The sequence below is a fragment of the Chrysochloris asiatica genome, unplaced genomic scaffold, assembly GCF_000296735.1.
Source record: "Chrysochloris asiatica unplaced genomic scaffold, ChrAsi1.0 scaffold00105, whole genome shotgun sequence".
Taxonomy (NCBI): Eukaryota; Metazoa; Chordata; class Mammalia; order Afrosoricida; family Chrysochloridae; genus Chrysochloris; species Chrysochloris asiatica.
In genome coordinates, this window is record NW_006408623.1 from 8696245 (window position 1) to 8718765 (window position 22521).

The following is a 22521-nucleotide window of genomic DNA, read 5'->3' on the forward strand; positions in this document are numbered from 1 at the left end:
AGCTAAGAGACATGAGCCACTGGGTAAGTTTATTAACCTTGATTCTCCAATTGCCTCCTGTAAAATGTCTATAAAGGACAGGGTCAGGAGAATGATACCCCAAAGATGCCCTTGTCCAAAACCCAGGGAACCTGTCGCTATGTAGTTAGATGCTAAGAGGAGACTGACGTTGCTAATCAGCTGACCTGTAGAAGACAATGCTAGATGGTCAAGGTGGGTTTCATGTAATACAGAGGCATTTATTAATAGATCAGTATGTTGGGTGGATGGGTGGGCTTGTTGTAATCGCAGGGGTACTGACTGGATGATTACATTGGATGGATGGGTGGGACCATGAAATTAAGATGGGTACTTATTATTGGGTGGATGGGGTGGGCTCTGTGTAATCACGGGCAACTTATCATTGGATGGTTATATTAGATGGATGGGATTGTTGTTGTTGTTATGTGCCGTTGAGTCGGTTCCGACTCATAGTGACCCTCACAGGGTTTCTGAGGCTGTAAATTTTTACGGGAGCAGAAAGCCTCATCTTTCTGCAGTGGAACAGCTGGTAGTTTTGAACTGCTGACCTTGAGGTTCACAGCCCACTTTGTAATCACTACACTTGTAATCACTGGGTTTCCTGTAAATGGGAAAGGGCAGTAGAAGAGTCAGGGTGAGGGAAAGACTAAAAGAAGTTACACTCTGGATTTGAAGATCAAAAATGGGTCAGGAGACTCAGAATATGGGTGCTTCTGGAAGCTGGAAAGACATGAGACAGGATTCTCCCCTGGAGCCTGCAGAGAGAGTCAGCCCTGTCTGAACCTGGACTTGAACCCAGGGAAACCCAGACCAGACTATCAGAGAGTACATTTGTGCAGTTTGAAGCCACTGAGTCTTTGACAGTCCATTAATGCAGCAAACATCCAGTGAGTTAGGACCCCCTCGGCCTTCCCAGAGCTGCAGGTCTTCCACCTTCGCCTCTGCTTGCTCCACACCAGGGCTCTGTGGCCTCTTCAGCCACTTCAGAGACCAGGAGGAGAAAGGCAGCAGAAAGAGAGAGCTTAGGGTATGGTCTCTTTCTTTTATCCAGCGACTTCACAGAGAAAGTACAGGACTTGCGGTATGGATGAGGGCAGGGAGGGTTGGACAAGAGAATAAAACAGTCAAATAAAGATTCTATCCATCTGCTGCTGCGACCCAATCCACAGAATAGAAAAGAAGCAGCCTCAGGTGGGCCCAGGAAGACAGGAGACGGGGTGAAAATGACTGGCGGGGTGTCCCAACCCCCAGATAGTCATGCTCTGGAAGGCATGGTGGGGCTGAAGGCTGGGGCTTCCCCATTTGACTCAGTCCCATAAATACTTATCCTCATCAGCAGCACCTCTTAAGAGCCTTGAAAAATCTCACAGCATTGCAAGATCATTAGGAAATACTTCAGGCCTTCACTGGAATTCCTCAGCTAGCTTCACAGAATGAAAAGGGCCAGTGATCCTTATCGGCTGAGTGATGAATAGCTTGGCACTTTTGGCAGTTCTGAGGCCTGCACCAGTAAGCTGCCTAACCCTATTAGCTCTGTTTCCAAGCCTTATGCACATGAAACGTGCACACACACACACACACAAACACACACACACACGCACACACACACGAATCCCTAACAGCAGTTCTCAGCGGGAGCTGGCTTACACAATTGATTTCTCTCATTTGCCTCATGAAAAATAATGAGTATACAGTAGAATGCATCCTTGTCTAATTTTTCACTGGAAATATCACTCCACAGAGATAACACTCACGGGATGACCACGGGAGAACAAGATTCTCTGTGGAAACAATCTCCTCTAGAGCTTGCTCTTGTCGTAATTAGGGTCAAATCATTTGCAGAGCTTTGATGAATCACCAGCCAAGAGAAGTGCCATTGTGGGTGCTGGAGGTCATCAACTCTGGGCTCCTAATCATTAATTAATCCTTCATAAATGCCTCCTACCCTAATTGCTATGCTGTGATGTTCTCTGGGTAGACAGTAGGAAATGAGAGGATCTGCACTTAAATATCAATTCTGTTTGACAACCGGAAGTGGAGATTTGATTAAATTTGCATATTCTTAAGAGACAGAGGAGGGGAAAAAAACCTGAAACAAACAACCTGGTTTAGGGGAGTTCTCTTCCTCTCTTCATAACGTGTTTCTAGGTGCCACGCAGTCCTTTCTGACTCATAGGGACCCGTGCCGTCCCCACAACTGTCGTTATGTTTGAAGCCATTGTTGCAGCCAGTCTGTCACCTCATTGAGGGTCTTCCTCCTTGTTGCTGACCTTCTACTTGGCCATTATCAAAGGAGGCAAGATTAAAAATATGGAGAGAATTATATGTGATTTTGCATTTACCTATCTGTCTAGGTACTTAGGCCCACCCTAACAGTGCTAATGAGAACCACAGGTTCGTGGGAACCTGGAATTTCAGGGTGTATTGCTCTGACATTTACAGCTCAGTGCATTCTCTTTGTAAGCATAAATTAGGGTTTCTGTTAGTAGACTCAGACTGCACATCCAGGGAGGACCTGCTAGTCCAGATCTTCTGGGTCCTCAAAGAATTTAAATCAGCAGGTGACCAGGTGAGCACTCCGAGAACACCTGTCTGTTATTTTTCATACCTGGGCTGATTTGGTCAGCCCTAACAATTTTCACTTAAACTAGAGAGCACCTGTGCAGTGACTTTTAATGAGTTCATTTCTTTTTCATTCCTACCAACTCTTTGAAGGGGATAAAAAAAAAAAAAGAAAGAAAGAAACAGTACCCAATCACCTACAGGAATGTAGACTAAAGACTGTAGCAAGGAAACTGCTTGCATTAGGGCCTTTAACAAGCAATATAACCCTTGTTATGATAAAGGGTACAGAGGAGCCCTGGGATTTCTCCTGGGGTCCTGGAAGATCAGCTGGTCTTTATAAGTAGCCCTCACTCCTCCTATCCAAGAACAAGTGCCTTCTGGAATCATTTTCCATAATGAATTTTTTTAAGCATTGTTGTAGCATATAAAATATCCCTTTTAAAAATGGATGCTGCTTGATCACAGGAGGAAACAAAATTTATAAATCTAATTCTCATCATCTCTGAATGCAGCTTTGCTTTCTTAAGATTCAGTTTACTATGCAGGAGAACATGAACAAGTTTCTTTTTGGCATCAGATCCTCTCTGGAAACTGTTGTCTGTGATCTTAAGGGAAATAAACATCTTAACCTTGTCATCTCTTAATCTCAAAAGAACACACCACCTTTTCAGGAGTAACCTTTAACCCTGCATCACTAAGGGATTCTGGTGGCACCAGGCTTACTCTCTCAGTTGCTAACCAGAAAGATATCAGTTCGAACCCACCAGTCTGTGGGACTTTGCTCCTGTAAAGGTGACCGTCAAGGAAACCTAACAGGGCTGTTCTACTCTGTCACGCGGGGCCCTACAATCAGAGTAGGTGACATCCAACAACAACAACCTAAAGCACACCCCAAACCAAACCCAGTGCATCAAGTTAGTTCCCACTCAGAGTGACCCAAAAGGACAGAGTAGAACTGCTCCTTTGGGTTTTAAAGACTAATCTTTATGGCAACAGTCACATCTTTTTTTTTTCAAGGGGCAGCTGGTGGATTCGAACCACTGACCTTGTGGTTAGCAGCTCAGTACTAAACTTACTATGCCATAAGGGATCCTTAAAAATCCAACGAAGGGTCCAACTGAATGCCTTGGACTTGACTAACAGCCCTATGTGGTATGGGATTAAAAACAGCATCACCAGTACATTAAAATACCCCTCAAAAATAAAACACAGGTCCTCATGCAGGGTCAGGAGCCTGAGTTTGGGGGTGGGACAGGCAGTCAGCATCTCAGCACCCCAGGCTGGCAGAGAACGATGTTTTCTGTATCTCCGTGTCGTCTAAGCTATTTTTAACACTCATGTTCAGGGAGATGGGCTTTCCCAACACAGCAGCTAATAAAAAATGTATTAGATATAATCGGAAAGGATCCTTTCTGAAAACGCTAAGGAGTTCTCTGTGACTCTTTGTGGAACATGATGAACAAGGACAGAGGCAGTGACAGCTTCCTCCCTGCCTCTGCACAGGAAACATCCCCCACTGTGTCCACACACGTTTAATCAAAGCCTCCATCTGAGCAAAGCAGTTTATCAACTAGGTCTTGAAGAGCGACAGTGAAAGTGGGCCGTAGGAGGAAGCAGCCCTTGTCTATGTTCATCTGGTCTCGAAAGTAGAGTTCTGAAGACCTATGGAACGACATTAAAATTCTGGATAATGTTGGGCAATAGTGATGATGGAAGTGGAAGTTTGGGTGGCTGGGAGAACCAAGGGCCTTCTTGGATGTAAGGTGGAAAGAGAGGCCAAGCCCTCAGAAGGATCCATGGTCTTCCATCAAATGGCCCAATAAACAGGGCTCCTTAAAAGTCGTTTTCCATCCTGAACCCCATCCAAAATCTTCTGAGGTGGGAAATTTCCACTTGAAAGGACAAGCAGACCAGCTTGGAGTGGCTAGAAGAACAGAAGATACTTCTTGAAAGAAAGACTGACAGGAAAAATACAAAACAATATAGGCAGTCCGAATGATTACTACAAGAACAAGCAAGTTGCTTGCCCAGGAGATATCAAGCCAAGTGGTGAGGTCCCCTCAGGGAAAACCCCTTTCCAAGACTAAAACTCAATGGGAATACATGCTCTAATTGGTGACCACGTTTGTCACTGATAAGGGGAAGTGAGGGAAAAACAGCAATGAAGCTGTGAGGTAAGCCCTACAACACTAAATAGACTCCTGTGAACCTAGATGGAGACCTGGCTGGCCAGCAGTGTGGCAAGACCTGGGGACTCTTGGGCCCAGAGTCTGTGACATAGCCACAGAGGACTAGAGTGGAGAGTAAAGTGTCCAGCTGATAAGAGAGGGCACATGCATAAGAACATCCACACTTGCAGATAATACCCACTTGACCTGGCTTCAATGACTGGATGATCAGAACTCAAATAGAAGAAAGAAGAGGAAAAAAAGAGTTATCTGATACAATTTGATGAACTTGACCTACACCTATGGATGCAGTAGCTCAAAAGAGGGAACAAATCTTTACAGCAAGGATCATTCCCACCCCCTCCATACACAGAGTAGGCAGGGATGGGCAACTTGGACATTGGCTACCCAAAATGGGGGGGGGGGAGGCAGACTGGCTTACAAGCTTTCAATAGGGATCCTAGATCCAGAGGGCGCAGAGGAAGGCAGACTCTCCACTGAGTAGTATCCAATCTCTCTGGGTGGGGCTGATGAAAGGAGATGAGGATAGGTCTCTTGTGATACAATAGTGAATAATTGTTATTAGGACTGACTATGAGGGTTGGAAATGTAATGTAGATGTTCTGTAGTAAAAGGAGGGGAGTGATTGACTTTGTAGTCTAGGAGCAGAGGTCCCTGTGATCATCAAGGGAGAAGAATGGAGAGCGGGACCCTACCCACAGAAGCAGTGATGCCAAAGATGGAGGCAGAGATGATGACATGGAGAAATGGAGCAGCTGGGGACTTTAGACCCAGAGAGGGACAGGGCCTGTGTGCTGACAACTGGGAGGAAGGGTGCTGATGACAGGAAGGCAGGCTTGCAGGGTGTACCCTTTGGTTGGTTGATGATGCATGGAGGGGACTGTAACCATGGCAATGAAACGATATATGATAGGATGAATGTAAAGCTAATGTTCTCCCATGTAAACTATCACATAATTCACAATAAAACATTAAAAAAAAATTGGTTTCCAACCTAATTAGGAAAAAGCTACCTTCATTTCATAAAGCACTGGACTGCAAGGTCAGTTAGAGCCAAAGTCGGTGGTTCAAACTCACCAGCTGCTCCTTGGAAACCCTATACAGGGTCACTATGAGTCGGAACCGACTGGATGGCACTTAACAAAAATAACAGATAGCCCTGGTGGTGCTATGGTTAAGCACTCAGTTGCTAGCCTAAAAGTTGACAGTTCTAACCCACCAAGGCTCCACTGGAGAAAATGGAAAGAAGCAGTCTGCTTCTGTAAAAATGGCAGCCCTGGAGATCCTCCAGGGCCATTCCCCTCCATAAACACGTGTGCTTGTTGCTGTTAAGTGCCGTGGTGTTGATTCTGACCCACAGTGATCCTGTATAGGGTTTCCGAAGGAGTGGCTGGTGAGCTTGAACCTCCCACCTTGCAGATCAAACTGACTTTGCAGTCCAGCACATTAGCCCACAGCACTATACCCGGACTCCATAAACATGCACATCAAACACTCATGCCAAACCCAAACCAAATCTGTTGCTAATGGGTGTGCCTGACTCAGGAGACCCCTTGTGTGTTAGAGAAGAGCTGTGCTCCACAGGGTTCTCAGAAGGAGATCCCTAAGCTGTTCTTCCAAGGGCCCCTGGGTGTACTTGAACCTCCAAGTGTTCGGTTAGTAGCTGAACACATTTACAATTGGCACCACCCAAGATTCTGACCACTTCAAGAAGGAGGCAAACTAGCCAAGCGGTTGTTACTTGTTGATGCCTCTAGCTTGCGCTTGTGGGGAGGGTCTTCGATGATCTTGTTGAGGTCTCCACGGTTCTTCAGGTCCAGTGGCTTCTCCCAGACAGAGAGCTGCATGGTTGGGTTGAAGAAGAAGACCCGGTCATCTCCTGTCCAGACCACACACCTGTTTTAATTAAAAGCACATCTCAATCTATTGCAAAGACACTAAGTTACAAAACTGCTTACTTATGCCCTGGGTCAAAGAAACTCCCAGGACTGAGAGCCACACATTGCAAAGAGTATTTATCGAAAATCAGAGTGACAGTGAGGTGCTTCACAGGTCTGTCTTGTAGTTCATCTCAACTGACTACATGTAGGCCATTAATGACCTCCATTGGCCTACAGGTAGATCAATGATGACCTCCATTGGACTACAGGTAGACCTATGACGACTTCCATTGTAAAAGTAAGGAAACCAGAGTTCAGTCAAGCCAAGTGACTCCACGAGGTCACCAAGGGCCTGGGATTCGTACCAAAGGTTAACTGGCTCTGTTCTAATGAAATCCCAATTCAGACAGTGTGCCCCGTGCCTCTTGCCCAGGACAACAAGACTGGGTGACTTGGAGAGTGCTTTCTGTAGTGTCCATGTTGAGCTATATGTCTGCATAGGGGATTCCCAGTACCAAGGAAGAGACACACCCATACCTTCTCTCCTCCCGTGGCAGAGAAAAGAAATGGGCTGTGCTCTTTAGCAACTTCAGCCCATCTGTCCTGGTTTATCTTTGGCAGAGCAAAGAGGTAATTTCATGTTTTCATATATGTGGATCTAAAACATCTGGAAAGAATGCTATACAATTTGAAAGTCCCTTATCTGCAGAAGGTTATCACAGAAGAGAAAAAGGTTAAGAGAACTTCAAAAACAGAGAGAAAGGAGAAGTCCTTGGGAGAGAAGCTGTTTCTCATTGGGTCTGAAATCCTAGAAAGAATTTCAATTCTGGCTTCCCTGTCATCAGGGATCATTAAGACTGTCATTCCCCTGCTGTGTCTTCCTGGAACCTGGTTTGTGCCCAGGGAAGCTGGTTTGGGACTTGGGGGTCCCAGGGCTGTGAGGGAACAGCATGCCTTGTAGACTCCCCTAAGCTTCAGAGTTTGGTCTGTGGACTCTTGGGGCTGCTCCTGGCCCCGGGCACCAGCTCCATGAACAACCTCAGAAACCAAGTGTCCACATCCCATCTTGGCAGTAGCCACGGCTGTCCTGGAGTCTTTGTTGCCATACTGCCAGCTATAAACCTTCCCATGAACTCCCCCTGATCTTCTAATGACTCTGAGGAAGTCCCCTCACTGACCTTCCAGTGACCCTGAGGAAACCCCCCACTGACCTTTCAGTGACCCTGAGGAAACCCCCACCGATCTTCCAGTGACCCTGAAGACATCCCCCCCCCATGAGTTTCCAGTAACCCTGAGAAAGTCCTCCCTCTCACCTGAAGAGGGGAGGACAGGGAGGTGGGCTCTTTCCAACGTCCATGCCACAGGGTCTGCAATTAGAGCTACTGGGAGGGCCAGTAGGTCCGAGTACAGTGAGGTGGAAGGATGCAGGTCGGGGCCCCTTCTCCCTGGTATGATGTGTAGGTAGGAGCCTCCTGAGGATGGGGCTACAGCTGAAAACCTCGCCAAGACAGAACCCCTCAGCGGCAGAATGTCTGGGACAGTCCTGTGGGGACTGCCTTCTCCAAGAGGTTCAGCGTGCAAAATACTGTGACTACCCATCTCTGCACCCATCCATGATCTACGGCTTCAGAACCTCTGTGTGAACTCATGCTCCCTCAAGCACCCTAAACTCACATGGTGGGAAAAAGAGCAGCTTACACAGCCAGCCTAGTTGCAGAAAATACATCACAGGTACCCCTGTCCCCAGCCAGGGAGTCATACTGAAATCTCACCACTACCACATGCATGCACATACACCATACATGTGCACACACACACACACACACACACAAGACCCACACACATTCACATTTGTCCATATACACACAGACAAATACACACAGTGCATGCTTATGTTCACATAAATGCATAGCACAAACACATATACACATGTGTAGCCATATACAGATGCACATCATACATGATTATATGTACACATGCATGTCACATCTGAGCACAGATACAATAGGTAGCATACATGCACCTGTGCTCGTACGTGCTTGTGCATGCATACAGTCCACATGCACATACAAACACATCACATATGTGCAAACATGTTTATATAAACATGTTGGTGGTAGTGATGATGTGCCATGAAGTCGGTTCCAACTCATAGTGACCCTGCACAGGGTTTCCACAGCTATTAATCTTTATGAAAGCAGAAAGCCTCATCTTTCTCCCATGGAACCACTGGTAGTTCTGAACTACTGACCTTGAGCTTAGCAGCCCGACTCGTAACCACTACACTACTAGAGCTCCTTTTATATATACATTAGAAATTACAACATGTATGTATACACTACATGTATGTTTACACGCTAATGCGCACACATGCATGTGCACAGGTAAACACACTACCCATGTGTGTGTGCACCTGTGGACACACAGCACAATGCAATATGCACACACACACCATGCAGGCACATGCCCACATATAAACAAGCACACAATGATATGCAAACTCCTAATGCATACATGCACAGATGCATGCACACTACACACATACACATATGCACACAGCACACAGATGCACACACAAATACAGACAGCGGTTCTCCCCTCCCCTCCCTCAGCTGCTGGCTCACCCACCTCCAAAGTCAGGGGGGATGAGATAGCCTCATCTGGGGGCCAGGGAATGGGGACCAGCCATCCATTCTGGGACCCACTCTGCCTCTTTGCAGGGCCTCAGTCAGTGAGCCCACTCTCTGCTGTACAGAGGGGGTTCTGGGTTGGGCTGGTCTGTTGACCATTTCTCACGTCCCCCCATGTGATTCTGACCCCTAATCATCTCCTGTCCACTCTCTGGTTTGTTCTAGGACACTAGTCAAGGTCACTGTCATTGGTTCTCCACTCCCAGGACCCCTCTACCAGTAGGTGACCATCCCCAGGTAAGTGCCTTGGCCAGTACCTGCTAAACCTGGAGACTGTCCCTGTCTCTAACACCTTCAGCCTAGAACTGCCTGGGGGGCCTACACCTCAGAGTGACCCATGGTCAAGAGCAGTGGAATCAGGCTCCAGCTGCAACTACTGCAAAGGCATTTTTTATCCCAGGAAAAACACCCAGGCACCCTGTCCCATTTAAGGTCCCAGAGCCCAATGCAGACAACATGCTAGGGGAAGGAGTCAGCATCCCAGGAACCTCTCAGTGAGTGTGGTATGTGGCGTTCACAGCTGGGAAAGCACCTTCCCCACAACCTACAACAACCTACAACCTAGAAACCCCACTCAGGAAGCATGGGCCCAGCAAGCATGGGCGCTGCCTCCGCTACAGTAGTTGAAGGACCTAACAGTGACAAGTGTTCAGTTAATAACAGTTTGAAGAAGCAGAAATGGGTTGGGGCAAGTTCAGTTTATTCCAGGAGCAGTCATGCTCTAAGAGCCTTCTTAAGAAGAAGGCCAGTGAGGCGCTCAGATGTAGACCGCGGGGGGAGATGCTGATGGGCACTGTTCTGTCCAGCCCTCATTGGGTCATGGGCTCTCACCCATACCTCTGGGATGCCCCCTGATCTTTGGAACAGATGCACAGTCCTGGGAGCATATCATGAGAAATCAGCAAGGTGATGTTGAGTCAATTGTGAATCTATGATCTTAGGCACAACAGAATGAAACACTGCCCAGGTCTGCACCAGTCTCACAATTGTTGTTATACTTGAGCCCATTGTTGTGCCAATCCATCTCCTTGGGGGTCTTCCTGTTTTTGCTGACCCTTCACTTTACCCAGCATGATGGCCTTCTCCAGGGACTGGTCCCTCCTGATAACATGTCTGAAGAAGGAGAGAGATGGAGTCTTACCATCCTGGCTTCTAAGACATATTTTGACTATACTTCCAACACAGATTTGCTTGTTCCTGGCAGGCCACAGTACTTTCAATATTCTTCTGTAAACATCATAGCTCAAGTGCATCAATTCTTCTATGGTCTTCCTTATTCACTGTCCAACTTTCATATGCATATAAGGCTACTTAAAATACCAGGACTTGGGGTCACGTGCACCCTAGTCCACAAATTGATATCTATGCTCTTGAACACTTAAAGAGGCCTTACGTAGTAGGTTTGTCTAATGCAATATGTCATCTGATTTCTTGACCACTGCTTCCATGGGTGTTGATTATAGATTCAAGCAAAATGCAGTCTTTGACAACTTCAATCTTTTCTCCATTTATCATCATGTTATTTATTGATCCAGTGGTGAGGAATTTTGTTTTCTTTTCATTGATGTCTAACCCATACTGAAGGTCTTTGATCTTCATCAATAAGTATTTTAAGTACTCTTCACTTTTCAACAAACAAAGTTGTATCATCTACATATCATAGGTTGTTAGTGAGTTTTCTCCAGTCCTCATGCCATGCTTTCCATTTTAATCCAGCTTCTTGGGTTCTTTGCACAGTATACAGATTGAATAAATATGGGGAAAGGTACTAGTGGGATAGTGAGGACCAACCTTCAATCCTGGTTTTGGACAAGCAGGGTGCAGCTGGTGGTGCCGGGCAGAGTGAGGGTCACAGGCTCTCAGCCTCGCACTCCAGTCTACTGCTCCCAGATGTATGCCTGATGGCGGGCAGGGAGCTGGGCAGGTGAGTTTAGGAAGGTAGGTCTGGGCCAGTGAGCAGGATGGATGATTCTTGTCAGGTAGTCCCAGGCACTGAGTCCATTTAGTTGGGTCTGAGCAGCTTGGTGGAGAAGTTGAGTCCATTTCCAAATCAGTAAATCTAGGTGTTCTGGGAAGGTGGTTCTGTTCAGCCATGTCTAGGCAGTGGGTCCATGCAGTTAGATCTGGGCAGGTATGTCTGCACAGCTGTGCACAGAGGCATGGTCCCCCTGAGAGGCCCATGTGAGGAATACCAATAACAAGGCCATTTCTAGTGGACAGAGGAAAGGCAAGACTTCCCTGATGGTGCTGTGGGACTGACCTTCAGCAGAGGTGGGACACCCGCCTGAATTCTTCTTAGTTTCCTATTTCTCACAATCAAATAATCCTACAATCAAGATGAGACCCACACAAGGGAACCTGTAACTCCTGGGTGTCTTGCCAAGTGCCATGAATCTTGATCCAGGACCCTTAAAAGTTCTGCCATTCCCTTTCCAAAGAAGCAAATAAACTGAAATGGCTTGTTGTTGTTGTTGTTAGGTGCCATCAAGTTAGTACCGACTCACAGTGACTGTATGTACAACAGAATGAAACACTGCCCTATCCTGGGCCAACCTCACAACTGACAGGGTAGAAAACACAAATTCCAAAATAAGATGAGAACATGGATGTGGGCGCTCTATCATTCTGACAGCCAGCGTTTTCACTGGGTTCCGGAAGCAGTCCCAAACTCTCAGGCTGTACCATTAACTCAAGAAAGAGGATTCATGTTTACAGATTTATTTGCCCAAACTCTTCTCAGACACTAGATCAATCTTTGTTATAAATTTGGTACTTTGGAAGATGCATTAAGTCTAAGTTTCTATCTCTCGGGTATAGAGATTTATTCTCACCTTCACATCTTCACCACGGGGAGGGGCTGGTCTCTACCATCAGACCCTCACCACAGGGAAGAGCTAGCCTCCACCATCAGACCCTCACCACAGGGAGGGGCTAGCCTCCACCATTACTTTCTCCTCATAGAGAGGGGCTAGCCTCCACCATTACATTCACCTCATAGAGAGGGGCTAGCCTCCACCATTACATTCTCCTCATAGAGAGGAGCTAGCCTCCACCATCACATTCTCCTCACAGGAAGGGGCTAGCCTCTGCCATTACATTCACCTCATAGAGAGGGGCTAGCCTCCACCATTATATTCACCTCATAGGGAGGGGTTAGCCTCCACCATCACATTCTCCTCATAGAGAGGGGCTAGCCTCCACCATCACATTCTCCTCACAGGAAGGGGCTAGCCTCTGCCATTACATTCACCTCATAGAGAGGGGTTAGCCTCCACCATCACATTCTCCTCATAGAGAGGGGCTAGCCTCCACCATCACATTCTCCTTATAGAGAGGGGCTAGACTCCACCATCACAGTCTCTCCTCATAGAGAGGAATTAGCGTCCACCATCACATTCTCCTCATAGAGAGGGGCTAGCCTCCACCATCAGATTCTCCTCACAGGAAGGGGCTAGCCTCTACCATTACATTCACCTCATAGAGAGGGGCTAGCCTCCATCATCACAGTCTCTCCTCATAGAGAGGAATTAGCCTCCACCATCACATTCTCCTCATAGGGAGGGGTTAGCCTCCACCATCACATTCTCCTCATAGAGAGGGTCTGGCCTCCACCATCACAATCTCTCCTCATAGCGAGGAGCTAGCCTCTACCATCACATTCTCCTCATAGGGAGGAGCTGGCTGCTACAAAGTGTGTGAACCCATCACCAACTGCCAAGCTCCCCACTGCCATGCTCTAAAGGAAAGGACACGTGGAACTAATTCGGGCTGTAATAGGGTATTATTACCCAAGAGAGAGCTGAGTGACAACAATTAACATGGTACACACTTATATCCAGTCTACAAAGAACCCGTACTGGTGCCCTAGGGAAACTTGTGGAATTGAACCAAAGAGTCTGTGGCAGTATAAATAAGTGTGGTTGCCCTAGAGAAATCTGCCCATCCACTTGTTACGGTTGGGTTCTACTAGACTGAGCCAGCTGTAACATGCAAAATTAATTTTATGTATCATTTTATGCACATTTTAAGTAATATGTATATGTTCCCCTCCTTTAATCATGCTATATAACTCCTGGAGAGCTGCCATATCCCTCTTCTCCTTAACTGTCCCCATATCCCCAAGCATATAATTATGTACCCAAGTTATTTAAGTCTAGTATATGGAATAACCACACTTAGCATCCTTAATAGATGAAGATCTGGATTTGTTAAAAATAAAGATTTGACAGTGTAGCTTTCTGTACAGCAGGATTCTCACAGTCACCCTTGAAGGCTCAGTGGCACCTTGTCACCATTAGCTGTTGAATTGATTCCAGCTTATGGAGACCTTAATGTGTGTCAGAGCAGAACAGTGCTCCTCAGGAATTTAGGACTTACTTCAGAAGTGTCTCTGGGTGAACTCGAACCTACAGGACTAAGACCATGGATAAAGCTCTAATGTATAAAGTCTAAGAGATAGAAGATATTTCTGCTTCTGTCTCCAAACTCTGGTCCCCTACTCACACATGCACACATGTGTATGCATGCATATGACCATACACACACAGTTTAACCTCCTTTTGTTTGCCCTCAAATGCCCTGTACCTGGCAAGGGGTCTTGCCAGCCAGGACATGGTCTGAGGCTCTCTGAGCCCCATGTCTCAGCTGAGATCTCTGAAAATACAAGGGAAATATCCATGAACCCTCTGTTCTCTTCTCTTCCTCCTCCTCTGCACCCCCTCTTGAACTTGGTCTCCTGAAAGCATTTAGCTGGACAGGAAATGGTGCCCCATTACCTCCTAAGTCATGGTCTACAATCCAACATCCCCGACACAGCTCCCATTAGCAAGCAACAACTTCTACTTGATGTTATGTCTGATACAAGGACAAAGACCAGCTGCAGGACAGTACGATCATTTTGTGTAAGAGAAATTTGGGGCCTGAACAAATGCTACATGTTTATTTAACATCTCTCAGTTCCAGGGCATGGTTCATCTTGCCATCTCTTTTGCAAAGGTTGACCAGGCTAGCATCATGACAGTGAAATTCTCCATGGTAACTCCTCAAGAATTTGAAGGTGTGAGTGATGTCCAGTTAAAACCCAGGACACTTGAGGGCATGTGGACTCCCACCTGCAGGAAGTGGCGCCTCAGCACAATCTAATTTCCTGACAGGAGTAAGGGCAGCTTCCCCTTTGCTCCTTTGGAGGCAAACAACACACAAAGAGAGTCTCTGGGAAATCGGGGGGAACATCTGCTGCCTCTCAGATCAGTCCTAACACAATGGCAAAGAAAGACATTTTAGCTAGTAACAAAAGTCCAACAAAATGCATGTTCCTATATTTTTGGCTTGTTGTTGTTGCTAAGAGTCACTGAGTCAGTTACACCCCATAGTGACCCTGTATAGGGTTATTGAGGAATGGCTGGTGGGTTTGAACCACTGACCTTACAGCAAATAGACCTTGCAGTCCTGAGCATTATCCTGCAGTACCACACATATTGCATGTGAGCGAAGCTTCCAATTTTAAGTAATGAACAGCATTTAAAAGCCAGCTGGTGGCTAGCAGAAACTGAGCCTAGTGAGGTTGCTGGAGCCAAGCACCAGCCAACTACCTCTCCAGTCTTGCAGAAAGAGGATGCAAAACCCTCAGAAGCCTTGTTTCCAAAACCCTCATATTGTCATCCAGCATCCCCATAATGTCTTAGCCAAACAAAATTAATATTGACTGTTGCTGAGAGCCTTTACAAGGGTCTGTCTTTATGTAAATTTTAAATAGTGTCTCTTCCATTCTTGATACTGTCAGAGACCTGGCTGTCCTCAAACCAAAAGGGATTTATTTTTCATTGGAGTAAAATCTCAGCCATCTGTCCTACAGGGACTAGGGGCTCCTCAAAGCCTGCCACCTCTCAGGAGCACATCAAGGGCACTGTGAGAGCTCTAACAATAAGGAGAACAGGGAATGGCACCTTCCACTTTCAATTCAAGTAGCTCCATCTCTGGGGCCTCTTAAATGTGGATCAAAATGGCAGTTTCCTTGTGCAGCTTTCCCATTTGCCTCAACTCATCCAATTTGACATTTAATTTCACATTCGTATCCCCTGCCCAGCACATAACTCCTCACCTGTTCCTTTTCTGACATAAAAAAGGACTCAATGATCCAAAGGGGACAAAGTGACATTTGGTTTCTCTTCAAGGTATGTATTCAAAGAAGAGTGATGTTGTACTGTCTATAAGTTTAGTTATTGCAACTGCATGCCAAGTAGTAGTATGTATGAAGAATAGATGGAGGCAGCGTGACCAAGCCCACCTTCTCTCTATATATCTCTGAGTTCTAATTACCCTTCTCTGGGTGATTGTCATTTACTTGTAGTGTGCTCTGGGAAGCTTGCTTTTCTGTCTTGAAAAGACCTGTGGACTTCTTCCCAGAACCTGCTATTGACATTCCCTCTTTAAAAAGCCAAACGTGCTAACTACTAACTTTTAGAAAATATTCTTTTTTAAAAAATATACAAACTGATAGGTGTTGAGTCGATTTCAGCTCATTGTGACCTCAACCCCGTGTGTCAGAGTAGAACTGTGCCCACAGGGTTCTCAGTGGGTGATTTTTCCTAAGTAGATTCTACTCAAGGTGGCCCTATGTGTGTCAGAGTAGAACTGTGCCCCACAGGGTTCTCAGTGGATGATTTTTTCATAAGTAGATGCCACTCAGGGTGGTCCTATGTATGTCAGAGTAGAACTGTGCTCACAGTGTTCTCAGTGGATGGGTTTTCATAAGTAGATTCCACTCAAGGTGGTCCCGTGTGTGTCAGAGTAGAATTGTGCCCCACAGGGTTCTCAGTGGATGATTTTTCATAATAGATCCCACTCATGGTGCCCCAGTGTGTCAGAGTAGAATTGTGCCCCACAGGGTTCTCAGTGGATGATTTTTCATAAGTAGATCCCACTCATGGTGTCCCCGTGTGTGTCAGAGTAGAACTGTGCCCACAGGGTTCTCAGAGGATGATTTTTCATAAGTAGATTCCACTCACGGTGCCCTGTGTGTGTCAGAGTAGAACTGTGCCCACAGGGTTCTCAGTGGATGATTTTTCATAAGTAGATTCCACTCATGGTGCCCCCGCGTGTGTCAGAGTAGAACTGTGCCCACAGGGTTCTCAGTGGATGATTTTTCATAATAGATCCCACTCATGGTGCCCCAGTGTGTCAGAGTAGAACTGTGCTCCACAGAGTTCTCAGTGGATGATTTTCCATAAGTGGATTCCACTCATGGTGTCCCCGTGTGTGTCAGAGTAGAACTGTACCCCACAGGGATCTCAGTGGATGATTTTTCATAAGTAGACTCCACTCATGGTGTCCCCGTGTGTGTCAGAGTAGAACTGTGCCCACAGGGTTCTCAGTGGATGATTTTTCATAAGTAGACTCCACTCAAGGTGCCCTGTGTGTGTCAGAGTAGAACTGTGCTCCACAGGGATTTCTGTGGATGATTTCTCATAAGTAGATCCTACTCCTATGTGTGCCGTGTGTTCCCATGTGCGCCACAGTAGAACTGTGCTCCACAGAGTTTTAGAAGTAGAGCTCCAAGCCATTTTTCCAGGCACCTCTGGGTGGATTTGTAGATCAGTATTTAACCATTAATTCCACCCAGGAACTCATACCAATAAATTAATATTACATATTCATAAAAAGATGTGTTTATGCCAAACAGAACCAATTTTCCAAAGGTACTCAAATCAAGGTCAGAATTAAAACAGAGCAAACTCACAATAATCACATAAAATCAAGAGGCCATGGGATGTCCATGTGGTTTTGAATGCTAATCATCGACCCCCACAATCATCACCAAGGCCCATCACGTCTCAGATCCCCAAAGCCACTGCTTTCAAGTTGATTCCCACTCATGTGAACCTATAGGACACATTACAGCTGCACCATAAAGTTTCCAACACGATGAATACTTACAGGAGCAAACCATATATCCTTCTCTGGCTGAGTGGCTCGTGGGTTTGAACCGTCTACTCTTAGGTTAGCAGCACAAATGCTTAACCCAGTATTCCACCAGGGCTTCTTAGCTGATGCATAAAAACTCATGGTCATGATGTGTTTTTCTGACTCACAGTGATTCTATAGGACGGAACAGAGCTGCCCATGTGGGTTACAAGGCTATAAATCTTTATAGGAACAGACAATTATTATCTTTCTCCTGATGAGTGGCTTTGGGTTAGAACCACTGACCTTTATGTGAGCAACCAAAGTGCTTAACTCTCTGCATTACAAGAGCTTTCGAGCGGATACATGAAAACCCACTGCTATCAGATTGATTCCTATTCCTAAAGACCCTATAAAACCATAGAATAGAACTGCCCCACAGTATTTCCCAAGGTATATCTTTTTACACAGACTCATCTTTTTCCCGTGGTGCAGCTGGTGGGTTTGAACTGCCAAACTTTCAGTCAGCAGCCAAAGTTTAACCTACTGTGACATATACCCTGCCATTTCACGGTGTCCATTCTTCTCCACTCAAAGGCAGGCATGTGAAATGAGTCCCTGTTGTTGCTCATGTTAAGTGCCATTGAGTCCGTTGTAACTCACAGAGAAGCAGCTGGTGATGTTGAACTGCCAAGTTTGTGGTTAACAGTCTAGTGCATATCCTGCAGCTCCATACCAGAACTCTACAATTGGTCATTCGCTCCTATAAATTACTAGCATCGTACAAATACACCATGCTCATTTTGATAATACCTCTGGCATTTTAACTACTTTGGCTTCTTTTGAGAAAACATGAATCAGCTTTGATAGGAATTAGTGATTTCTGAAGGTGCCAACCTCCTAATTGATACAACATCTCTTTCTTCTAGCCCAGTTTCTCTCTAAGTCATTGTTTTAAAAACAGAGCCTTTGTTGCACTATTCATAAATCAGCTTTGTGAAAAGAAATGGCAATACAACAATCTTTTTTTTTTTTTAAGAAAATGATGTAATTTTAAAAGCAATGTGCAAGGATATATAATTATTTGTAAATCCATAGTCTTGAAGATAATTTTTAAATGTTAGTTAATCTTTGACATCTATCTTAATTTAAGCCACAAGCTCATAGATTTTACACTTTGTTTAGCAATTACCAAGGAAATCTCCCCAAGTCATTGACAACTCCAATAAAAACAATGTAATTACATTTTGCTACAAAATGGTCCACAGCTAATCTGTTAGTTTGTCATTCTGTGGTGGCTTGTGTGTTCTTGTGATGCTAAAACCTATGTCAATGGTATGTCAGCAGATCTCCCATGCTGGAAGATTTCAGCAGTGCTTCCAGATAAGATAGACTATGAAGGAGAGAGAGACCAGTTCTGAATGGTGAGTCACTGAAAACCTTGTGAATAACAGAGAAACATTGTTTGATATAGGGCTGAAAGCATTCAAAATACAACTGGGGAAGTACTGCTTCTGCAAAGTAGAGTTGACATTAATGACATGAATGGAGTAATGCTTTCAAGACCTTTGCTGATAAGGCACAATTTAAAAGGAGACGGAATCACTATAAACACCCATTAATAATCAGAACATGGAATATTTGAATGTATGAATCTGGGAAAATTGGAAATCCTCAAAAATAAAATGAAACACATAAAGATCAATATTCTATGCATTGCTAAACTGAACTAGACTAGCATTGACCATTTTGAATCAGACAACCATATGATTTATTATACCTGGGACAACAAACTGAAGAGAAATAGAGTAGCATTCACCATCAAAAATAGTATTTCAAGATCTATCTTGAAGTACAATGCTGTCTGTGATAGGATACTATCCATACACCTACAAGGAATGCTATATAGGCATATGGATGTTAGTAATAATATTGGTATTGATCATAGTTAATACTAATATTATTCAAATTTGTGCAACAACCACTGAAGCCCAGCAATGATGTGAAATTGGGAAATTCTACTTTCTTCATTCTGAAACGGTTCAAACATACAATCAAGATGCATTGGCAATTACAGGCGGTTGCAATGCCAAAGTTGGGAACAAAGAGGAAAGATAAGTAGTTAGAAAACATGGCCTGGGTGATAGAAACACGACTGGAGATCACATGATAGAATTTCACAAGACCAGTGACTTATTCATTATAAATACCCTTTTTCAACAGCAGGAATGGTGGTAATACACACAGACCTCACCCGATGCAATACGCAGGGATCAAACTGACTGTATCTGTGGGAAGACACGATGGAGAAGCTCATTAACATCAGATCCAAAAACAAAAAAATGCCAGGGGCAGACTGTGGAACAAACCACAATTGCTCGAATGGAAGTTCAGGCTGAAGTAGAAAAAAATTAAAATGAAAATTCAACTAGAACCAAAATATGCCCTTGAGTATTCTCATCTCAAGAATAGATTTGACAGGACTGACTGTGAGGGTTGGAAATGTAAAGGTAGATGTTTTATAGCAAAAGGAAGGAAGTGGTTGATCTTGCAGTCCAAGAGCAGAGGACCCTGGGACCATCAAGGGAGAAGAGGGGAGTGAGGAACCCTATCCAGAGAAGCAGTGATGCCAGGGTGGAGCCAGAGAGGATGATGTGGACAGATTGAGTGGCTGGGGACCCTGGACTCAGGGAGGGAGAGGGTCTGGGTGCTAACGGCAGGGGCCAGGCTTGAGGGGTGAACCCTTTGGCTGTTTGATGATGCATGGGAGGGATTGTAATCATTGCAATGAAATGAAATACAATAGGATGAATGTAAACCTAATGTTCTCCCATGTCAACTATCACTTAATTCACAATAAAACTTTTTTTTTTTTTAAAGAATAGTTTTGATGCATTAGACACAAATGACTGAAGACCAGAAAAGTTGTAGGATGACACCAACAATATCACACACGATGAAAGCAAAAGGTCATTAAAAAGACAGGAAGGAAAGAAAAGACCAAAAATGGATGTCAGAAAGAGACTCTGAAACTTGCTCTTGAATGCAGTTAACGCAAGTGGAAGAAATGAAGAACTGAACAGAAAATTTCAAAGGGCAACCCGAAAAAACAAAGTCAAATATTATAATGAACTGTGCAAAGACCTGGAGTTAGAAAATCAAAAGGGAAGCACGTACTCAGTATTTCTCAAGCTGAAAGAGTTGAAGAGAAAACATTCAAGCCTCAGGTCGCAATATTGATGGATTCTATGGGCAAAACTTCTGGTGTGGTGCAGTAAGATTGGCACTGGACTGACAACCACAAAGTTGGAGGTTCAAACCCACCAGTTGCTCCTTGGAAATCCTATACAGGGTCACTATGAGTTGGAACCAATTCAAAGGCACTTTGTAATAGCAACATGGGCAAAATATCGAGTGATACAGGAAACATCAAAAGAAGATGGAAGGAATTAATAAAATCAACAGTGACTCTGAACTCAAAAGAATCAGTCGATGTTCAGTCATTTGAAGAGGTAGCATATGATCAAGAACCAATGGATGTGAAGACGCTGCACTGAAAACCTTAGCAAAAAACAAGGCTGCAGAAACTGGAGGTTGTCACTTGTCAATCCCACAAAATTTGGAAGACAGTTACCTGGCCAACCGATTGGAAAGATGACCTAACAGAATGAAGAAATCATTGAATAATATCATTAATAGCACATGCAAGTACCATTTTCACTGAAGAGAATTAAAAAATGGTTGCCTCATTATATTCCCAAGGGGCTTCCAGTAACTAAAGCCAGGTTCACAAGAGGCCATAGAATGAGCGATATCATTGCTGACATCAGATGTATCTTGGCTAAGAGCAGAGAATATCAGAAAGATGTTTTCTTGTGCTTTATTGACTATGCAAAGGCTTTCTACTTTGTGTATCATGACAAATTATCGAAAACATTGGGAAGAATGGATATTCCATAAAACTTAATTTTGCTCATGAGGAACCTGTACATAGATGAAGAGGCAGTTGCTTGAACAGAACAAGGGAACACTGAATGGTTTAAAATCAGGAAAGAGAACATTTCTGGCAGGGTTGTATCCATTCACCATACTTGTTCAACCTGTATTGTTACTGATGTTTATTGTTAGGTGCTATCGAGTTGTTACTGATTTATAGTGATCCTATGCACAACTGAATGAAACACTGCCCAGTCCCATGCCAACCCCACAATCGTTGTGATGCCTGACCCTATTGCTGCCACCACTATGCCAATCCACTCAGCCTGTATGCTTAAGAAAGAATCCGAGAAGCCAGAATATATGAAGAAGAACAGGGCCCCAGGATTGAAGGAAGATTCATTAACAACATGAGATACTCAGATGACACAGCCTTGCTTACTGAAAATAAAGAGGACTTACAATATTTATGGAGAAAGGTCCTAGATTACAGTATTCAGTATGGATTGCATTCCAGAAGAAAATGCTGTTCTAGTATTCACACAAGTATATCTACAACGTTGGAGTACAGTGGCCCTGTAGGACATGCATTGGAGCACGAACCACACGGTTGTCCCTTTGACCTCACCAGTCTCTGAAATCCTATACAGGATTGCTACAAGTCAGAACCAACTCAATGACACTTAACAACGAAAACAACAACAACCTAAAACTAGGAGAAGACTGGAATAAAACAAAAATTCAGATGTCATTGCCAGAAACTCAACCTTTTCATGTGGAGGTTGCTGGGATATCACTTTTAGTAAAGTTGGTATGCAGTCTTCATTTTCTTTTTTCTTCTTAAAATAGTACCCCTGATTATGGCATCTTTGAGTCCACTCATTGGCGTTAAGGTAAATGAGCATCTAATGGCCGAGTTAACAATGGGAAGATTGTCAACACTGAACCTGTTTGTCGTGGCTGAATGAGCACAGACATGTGAGCAGTCCCATTCTGTACTTTCCACTATTGTCAACGGCATCGCCTGTGCATCCCTGGAGGGGTCACTGTTACAGGAATGCCTGAAGGAGGCTGTGTATCTGCCATCTCTCATGGCAATTAGGTTAGTGAGAAAATATCGAGTGAGGTACACACTGAATTCCATAGAAGCTAGAGTTCTGGTTTCAAGTTGAGCTCTGAAATGTGGAGCCAAGAGCTTCCTTCTTCTATCTGCCTGGGCTCACAGCCTAGACCCTCACTCTTGCTATCCTGAGGGGTTCTTGCTCCCCAAGGCGTGAGGGGTGCCTGATGGTTGGCTGACAAGGGAACCACAGCCCAGGGACACACCATTATGAAGAG

At 44.8% G+C, this 22521-nt stretch overlaps 1 protein-coding gene across 1 annotated transcript in view; it reads right to left on the bottom strand.

Annotated features, from left to right (window-relative positions):
• The window catches only part of TCERG1L (transcription elongation regulator 1-like), a 249504-nt gene that overhangs the window by 41255 nt on the left and 185728 nt on the right, over nt 1-22521 (bottom strand). Inside the window, exon 9 of the mRNA XM_006867479.1 lies at nt 6517-6671. Within this exon, the coding sequence (XP_006867541.1) occupies nt 6517-6671 (155 nt within the window). The remainder of the gene's footprint in view (nt 1-6516; nt 6672-22521) is intronic.